Consider the following 8299-nt stretch of genomic DNA (forward strand, 5'->3'; position numbering starts at 1 on the left):
CTCTTCCCCATCTGGTACCGCTGCCACCGCCCCAGGCACCTGTCGGGCATCGTGAGCGGGACACTCTGGGCCCTCGCCGGGGTTTTTGTCTCCTTGCTCTATGTCACCTACACTGTCAGTGAACACTCTGGGGAAGTGCTTCCAGGTGTAGTCCTGGCATTTTCCGTGATTTTGTCAGTCTTGATGTTGGTTTCCAACCTGTTCCTGATCACCAAGCTCCTCTGTGGCTCCCAGAGACAACACCCAGGGAGGCTCTATGTTGTCATCCTGCTCAACATCATTGTCTTCTTCGCTCTCGGCATTCCTTTCTGCATGGATGTTTTCCTCAATCTTCCCAGTTCAGGGGATTTATTCCCTGAAGATGACATCCCTCTGCTCCTGGCATTGCTGGACTGCTGCCTGAACCCTGTGATTTACGTCCTGGTGGGGAGCTGCCGGCGGCGCCGCTTCCATCGCTCCGTCAAAGTTGCGCTCCGACGTGCCTTTGAAGAGAAAGCAGGGAATGAGGAGAGGAGCCACGTGTGTTGGGACACTGTAGTGGAGGTGACCTCTCTGTAAGGCACTGCTGGTGAGGTGACCTGGAGATGTGGCACCTCACAGACAGCCAGAAGTGTGGGGGCTTGAGGGCACGTGGCTCAGAGCCAGGGTATCTGGGCTCGGTCCCGTTCCCTGGCTGTATTCCCCTGGAATGACCCTTACTGCCCCATTCCCAGGGAATAAACTCTGTCTCCTTGGGCTCAGCAGATGAGTTTCATGGTGTTTTGCGGATCTCTTGGCTGGAGAGGGTGTGACATAGTAAGCCCTGGGGATATATCCATCGCGGGACAGCGGTGATTTCACAGGTCTCTTTGGGGCTGACACCTCTAGATGGCAGGAGAGGGATTGGGATCGCACGGAACACCCTTCCCTTTCTGGCCCAAGAGCAGATCGGCAGAGCTGGCTCTGCATTCCCGACTTTTGGGAAAGGAAACAACCCTATGCCAGGCAGGGCTGCAGATCTGGGGAAGGAACTACAACGTTCCCTTGCACTTTAAGTGGAAATTTGTCAGATTCTTTAATTCTAGAACTAAATCATTCTGAGTAAAGTGTAGATTCACTAGTGCTGGGAAATTACAAGAGGTATGTTCCTGGTACTCATGTTCACATCAGTAAGTTGTTGCCCATGGGAATCTGTGGATGATCCATCCCTGGAAGTGTTCCAGGCCAGGTGGGGCAGGGCTTGGAGCAACATGGTCAAGTGGAAGATGTCCCTGCCCATGGCAGGAGGTTGGAACTGGATGAGTTTTAAGGTCCCTTTCAACCCAAACCACTCTGTCATTCTGTGAGATAACACAGAGCAGCTGAGGATGTCTGATGCCAAATATCACCTCTCTGATGCCAGAGAGCGGCACAGCTGGCAAATATCAGCTCTGGCACAGATCACAAAGCCCTCTCCAGACTCAGCTCCCAACCATGCCGCGAAGCAAGGCAGGGGATCACTGGATCAGATGGGCTTGGCAAGCTACACACACTAATTCCTGTGCTCTCTCTGCACATACCAATTCCACTGAGCACACCTTTGCACCCATGACCAAAAAGAGCTTGAAATATGGAAATTCACAGAAGCAGATGGTTGGACCACTTAAATTTTTAGAAATTAGGGGAGTTACACTGCTATTCTGCAGAATGGGGTCATCCTTTAATTCCCCGGCATCAATATGAAGAGGAAGCCATTCCCCACTTCCATCCTGAACCTGGCCACCCTCAGGAGGACCTGAACAGCAACTCTGCACAGTGGCTTTAATGAGTAATCAAAATCCTGGTTGTACCAATCTTTCTCACTTTGCTACTACTGCTGAATAAAATTTGTATTTCTTTCTTGTTTGTTTCCAACATGGTAACTCTGACCCTGAAATTTGTTAAATAAACAGCGTCTGGGCTTTGCTGCAGAGCTTGTCACTGGTGAACAGAGCAAGGCTGACTCAGCATCAGAAAATGGCTCATTTCCTCTATTTCTTCTCATTCTAAAGCCTCTAAAGCCTATCTTTCAGATACTTTATTTCAGAAAGGGCTGACAAACATGGAGGGAAGAGAGAAGCAGGGAAAGCACTGCCACTGCCCCTCTACCCAGAGAATTCCTGAGCCAGGCTACAGGGATTGAGTCCTCATGGCCTCAACAGGCTCTTTTCCATGAAAGGTCCAGTTTTCCTTTTCCTTCCCTCTCCCTGTATCCTCTTTCACATAGAAAATCTCACCTTTGCTGAGTCTTCAGGCAGAGCTCATTTAATTTTAACCCTCCTCCTTTTTTTTTTTTCCCAGATGAGGAACAGAGTCTCCAGAAGTGGAGCCAGCCCTCAGGTCATGGTTGTGACACTCTGCTCAAACTAAAACCATCCAGACAGCCAGAGAAAAGTGGGAGGATCTGCAGGAGGCAGTTCCAGCCCCAAATCCTTGTGTACGGACAGGCCACATGATGTGCAGACCAAACTCAGTGTGCAGCAGGAGCAATGCACTTTTGGGGAGAACCTTCCAGAGGGGATCCCAAACACACATTCCTACTGTCCCTGATAACAAAGCTGAATGTGAAGTCTCCACATAGTATCCCCATGTGTCAGGACCTACTGGTCAGGAATTGTCCAGGAATTGTTCTGCACTGCTGTGCCAAGATATTCACCCGCACTCTGTTTTTAAGCACACACCAAAAAAAACCCACTGGCAGGAACTCTGAGCCTTGGTGACTTGGTTTTAATAGTCCACAGGGTAGAGAAGCTCAGTTTTGAGACAGGGAAAGCTCAGACCTGTTGAATAGGAAAGATTCAAAGCAGATTTCAAAGCAACAAGTTTCATGAGTGTCCCTGCCTATGGTGGGGGGTTTGGAACTCAATGATCTGTAAAATTCCTCCCAGTCCGAACCACTCTGTGATGATTCTATGATTATTCATCACATCATCCAGCATCCACTCCAGGCAGGAGTTCCCCTGCCACCCACTACATTTCCTTGTGCTGCAGTTAATTCCACTCAGCTACATCTAGACCCACATCAGTATTGCCCCAGGGCACCTCCATCCCCAGAGCATCTCAGAATCATAGAATTGGGGTGGCAGGGGGTTAAACAGCTGGTTTAGGGTGGATATTAGGAAAAGTTTCTTTACCAGAAGGTGATCAGGCACTGGAACAGGGTCCCCAGGGAGCCTGATGGAGCTCAAGGAGCATTGGGACACACTCTCAGGCACATGGTGGGATTGTTGGGGTTGTCCTGTACAGGGCCAGGAGTTGGACTCAATGATCCTCATGGGTCCTTTCCAACTCAGGATATTTTATTATTCTATTTTATGATGATTTCATTTTATGATGATTCCATTTTATGATGATTCCACTGTGTTGTCTCTATTTTGAGGCTCTGACACATCTTCAAAAGTCCTCTGGAAGGCAGCACTAACAGAGAGTGTGAACTTCTTTGCACAGCTCCCAGCCAAGAAGTAAATAAGAGGGTGGACGCTGCTGTTGGCACAGGCGAGCGGGAGGGAGGCGCTGAGGACAAAGACAGAAAAATCAAACACCCTGAGCAAGAGCCAGTACCCAAAATCAGCAGTGGAGAAGGGGAAGAAGATGACAGCCAGAAGGACCACAGCACAGAGCTTCCTTGGAGAATGTTTCCATGAGCAGCATAGGAAAACAAGCAGGGCTAGACCAGAGCAGATCAGGGTGAGCACCGATAAGAGGTAGCTCAGGACAAAGGCAATGAGTGCTGAAGGGTGGGAGTAGAGGGTCATGGTGAGCAGGAAGGAGAGGACCCAGAGCAGGGCACACAGGAGCACTGGGAAGCGCTGAGAGTGGTGGCAGGGACAGTGGGACATGGGGAGTACAGACAGAGCTGTCACAGCACTGAAGGCTGTCAGCAGGTAGACACTGGCAGTGAAGGCAAACAAGATGATGATGTTCAGCACAGTTGTCACTCCCTGTGAGCCCAGCTCATGACAGAGGCTCTCTGGGACATAATATATCCCCAGAGTGATGGTGATGGAGAGGAGGAAGGTGAAGTCAGCGATGGCCAGGTTGAGGATGAAGATGGTGACGGGGTTCCTGTGGATGTGGAAGCCAAGGAGCCAGAGAACAGCCCCATTCCCAACCATCCCACAGAGGCAGATGAGGAGTGTGACAGGGACTTGGCTCAAGTGGCTGCTTTCACAGTCGGTCCAGTTGTAGGGGTTGTCCTCACTCCAGTTCCTGTTAGATGCCATCCCACTGGATTGGCTCCAGCAATCGGGGCTGGCTCTTTCCGTGGCAGAGGATGTATCCATTGTGACACCTCTGCTGCTTCTCCTTCCCCTCACACAGCTGGAGGGGTGAGAAACAGAGACACATTAGCAACACTCTGTCCACCACATGTGGCTTTTCCCATCTTGTCCCATGCCCCAACTTCCACATGGGGGAGTACAGAGTGAAGTGAGGGACAGGACAAATGGAAAATATGATGTAGGATGTGGATATGAACATGCCTGGCACAAAAGCCAGGGATATGCCTCCTTCCTGGATTTGGACAGGACAGATCTGGAGGAGGAAAATAATTGAAGAAGGACATCTTTGGAGATATCAAAGAATGAGAGGCTTTGGGGTGTGTCTGATCTGGATTCTTAGGTGTCTAATATTGTAGTTGATATCACTGACCTGCTGGGTTCCTTCAGCAGGACACCCATTTCAGTATCCCCCCTCCCCCCCACCTTTTTCCATAATATTTATAGGTCTTAATACCCTACAGACTGCTATTCCCTGATCAGATTTGGTGAAAATTGATGACCAGGTTCCACACCAGTGGGGGGACGACACTGATTAAGCTGAAAAAACCCACCCAGAAGAGTCTGACCTTCTTTCCTCTCGCAGCCTGAAGAATTCCACTGGAGCAGACGCGCTGCGGTCTCACATCATCTCACACTCGCCAGTTGCTGTCCCTGGAATGGGATCTCCAGGAGTTTTGCTGGAATGATCACTTGGAAAATGGGAGCGAAGCCTTCCTGGTGAGCCTGAGCAGTGTCTGGCATGGGGTCTGTCCCTGGTCCTTTCACATCCCCCTTTTCTCAGTGTTGACTCATGTTCTCGAGGGCTCTTGCAAAGGGGGAACTATTCCCCTGCCTGTGACGGTAGCAGGGTTCTGGTTCTAATCTACTCTTGGCTTTGTACAGGAAATGACTAACAAAAGAGAGCCTCAGAAAAGAGACCTATGGGAAAAGAATTTGTCTCCGTCTCAGGTTCCTCTTTCCTTTTAAAGCAACCCCAATCTCAAAATATGATCTTCGAACTGGCTGAATTTTTCTCCTCCCATTCCAGGGGTGGATCTTTAGGACCCCGCACTACAAACTTGCTGGGAAACTTCGATTTCTGCTTCAAATCTGATTTTGCCACTTGTACACCACAAACTCAGTGATACTTGACCTGTGCCACACAGTTTCCAAGAGGATTCTACTTTGTGTGTCAAGGAGCTCGTGGAATAATAAAATCTGGGCATGAGATGCAGCATGGGCAAATGGCAGAGGGATGATTCAGGATTTCAGGAATAGAAGAAGGGCTGAATCAATGCTGCTTGCCTGGCTTTAGCCATTGGGAAGTTACAGGGCTCATCTAAGTTGTCTTCCGCACTCTCTTTGGAGTCATTCAGCACTCAAAATTAATTCCATGGAATTTCTAGAAAGCTGGAGTGAGGTGAGATGATTCCCACCCAGACTCACATGCATCTGGGAGCAGAGATATTCCTGCTGAGAACTGGCATGTGTGAGGACCCAAGGACCAGAACTGCCTCCTCGCTTCCTTGCTGATGCTGTGTTTGTGTCCAAAACTGTGGAATCCAAATCTCACATCCTCTCACCAAGCTGACCCTTTACAGTGCAAACGGGTCATGATCCAGTATCTAAAGGGCCTCCAAGAGACAAGGACATGGAGTGACAGGACAAGGGGCAATGGCCTTACACTGACAGAGAGGGGGTTTAGATTGGATATTGGGAAAAAATTATTCCCTGTGAGACTGGCACTGAAACAGGTTGCCCAGAGAAGCTGTGGCTTCCCCATCAAGTCCTGTGCTTGATTAAAGAACAGAATTCCCCAGGATCTCTCATCTTCTGCTTCCCTGAGCAACGTCCTGAGCATGTTCTCTAGAAATCTGGATTTCCCACGTGATATTTACAAACATCAGTTGTTTGTTTATGTGAAGGTCAGGTTTGTATATGTACAAAGGAAATCACGATGTGCAAATATTATGGCTCTGGTAGCAGCATGAGGAAGCTGATATCTCATCTGGCAGGAAGAGCTCAGCCTCCTAGAGGATTCCTCCTGTACTTCTCAGCCTGTATTTCTGCCTCTTCTGGGTCTTGCAGTTTGTTCCATGGGTTTCTCCACCCCCAGTACAGAATTTCTCTTTCCCACAGCTGTCAGACCCTCTTTGCCAGTCTGTCTGACCCCAGAGTGCTGGTCACCACAGCACTTTCCTCTTTTCCCATCCCTTCCTGCCTCTCCAGTCAAACCCCCTCGGAGGTTTAAGATTGGTCCCTTGGAGGATGAAGATTTGGCTGCTGGATGATGGTGCCAGCAGCACTTGGATTTTCTCTCCATCCCTGTGGCACAGGAGAACACTGAGCCAGAGGGAGCTGAAAACATAATTTCTGTCCCTCACCATCATCTCCTCTGGTCTGGGGGCTTTTGAGGATCAAGGTAGTGAGAACAGGAGCACAGATGAGACAGGACTTTCTGGGCCACATCATTTCAGTGTGATGAACTAATTGGCAGCATGAGGAGACTGTCACAACTGTGACTTTAGAAATAAGCACAGGCAGCTCATGAGCCAGAAAGGGAAGGAACTGCAGTCCCCAGTAAATTACATGAAAAAAAATTTATTATAATAATTTAAATATGAGGTGGGAACCAGCCCTGCTCCCGGAAATCTCAAGTACGCCCTTGTCCTGGGGATGCACAACTAATCCAGACAGGCAAAGACTCTGCTCCCACTGTGCAGAGGTAGGGCTGCCTCTCTTCTAGTGCCATTTGGTACCCACAGGGATTTAGGCAGCAGTTCCCACCACAGGGGTCTCACCCACCTCTTGGGAATCAGCCCTGTCTTCAAAGACCCTCTGTAGAGCCACTTTGACAGATCCCCTGAGCCTGGGCTTCCCATAGCTCCCAACCAGGACATAAATAATGGGGTTGATGCCGCTGTTGACAGAGGCGAGCAACAGGCAGATCTCAAAGACAAGGTTAATGTAGACAAAGAAGTTGAGGAAGATCTGGATGCTGAGTGGGACACCAAAAAGGAGGAAGGAGAACACAGTGAGGAAGATGGCAGCATAGAGCCTCAGTGAGTGGTGCTGCCAAGAGCTCCGCCTGAGCTTGATGAAGACGATCACGTTGGAAACAACCATAAGAGGAGTCAAAACGCAGAAACTGAGGAAGCACAAGGTTCCCAGAACCACCCAGCAGTGCTCGGAGTGCCCCAGGTCACACACGAAGTACACTAGCCCAGCCAGTACGCAGGCAAGCGCCCACAGCAGGCTGCACACCACGGGGGACAGGAGCCTCGGGCGGTGGCACCGGCACCAGAAGGGCCAGAGGACGCCCACGCACCTCTCCACACTGATGGCCGTGAGCAGGTACAGGCTGGTGCTGTACGTGAGCAGGACCATGGAGTGGAACAGCGGCAGCGCCCACGGCACCTCCGCGCGGGAGCGGCTGAGCATGGGCATGTGGTACATGAGGAGGAAGGCCGAGGTGCAGAGCAGGAAGCAGGTGTCAGCCAGGGCCAGGTTCAGCAGGTAGGCACTGAAGGGGTTCCTGCGGACACGGAAGCCCAGGAGCCAGAGGATGGCCCCGTTGCCCAGCAGCCCGCACAGGCAGGTGAGCAGGGTGAGGCCGCCCGTGAGCAGCTCCGGGATGTGCTCCACAAAGCACCCAGTGCCATTGTGTCCATCCCCATAGTCCAGGCTCTCTGTGGGAGTTGGGAACACTGAAAGCCAGTCGTGGGTCATGTGGTTGGGGTGCCGGTCCATCTTCCTTGTCCTCGCCTGGGGACCCGCAAGAGATGAAGGCAAAATTAGGGACTTTAGGGTGTCCAGTACCTGCACTTTGGTAATTCAGTGTTCCCCATCCTCCAAGGGCTTCAACATCTGCAACTCAGAGAACATCAACACTGGGAAGAGGGGAGAAGGGAAGGGAAGCAAGAGAAATAGGGACTGGAGGGAAAATTCTGGGCCCAGGGTGGCAGGAAATAGACAGGGAAGGTTTGGGAAGGGAAGGTTTGGGAAGGTTTGGGAAGGTTTGGGAAGGTTTGGGAAGGGAAGGG

General features: G+C 50.7%; 2 protein-coding genes across 2 annotated transcripts in view; both read right to left on the reverse strand.

Moving 5' to 3' along the window:
• Window positions 1–5099, reverse strand: part of LOC108504020 — a 6931-nt gene extending 1832 nt beyond the window's left edge. Inside the window, exons 1-2 of the mRNA XM_017828578.1 lie at window positions 4844–5099; window positions 3357–4317 (exon numbers count right to left, since the gene is read on the reverse strand). Coding sequence (XP_017684067.1) covers window positions 3357–4280 — 924 coding nt within the window. The 5' untranslated portion in view covers window positions 4281–4317; window positions 4844–5099. The remainder of the gene's footprint in view (window positions 1–3356; window positions 4318–4843) is intronic.
• Window positions 5100–7025: 1926 nt separating this feature from the next.
• Window positions 7026–8299, reverse strand: part of LOC108504021 (proto-oncogene Mas-like) — a 3383-nt gene continuing 2109 nt past the window's right edge. The window contains exon 2 of the mRNA XM_017828580.1: window positions 7026–8021. Coding sequence (XP_017684069.1) covers window positions 7026–8006 — 981 coding nt within the window. The 5' untranslated portion in view covers window positions 8007–8021. The remainder of the gene's footprint in view (window positions 8022–8299) is intronic.

Source organism: Lepidothrix coronata, unplaced genomic scaffold, assembly GCF_001604755.1.
Source record: "Lepidothrix coronata isolate B3197 unplaced genomic scaffold, Lepidothrix_coronata-1.0 Scaffold150, whole genome shotgun sequence".
NCBI lineage: Eukaryota > Metazoa > Chordata > Aves > Passeriformes > Pipridae > Lepidothrix > Lepidothrix coronata.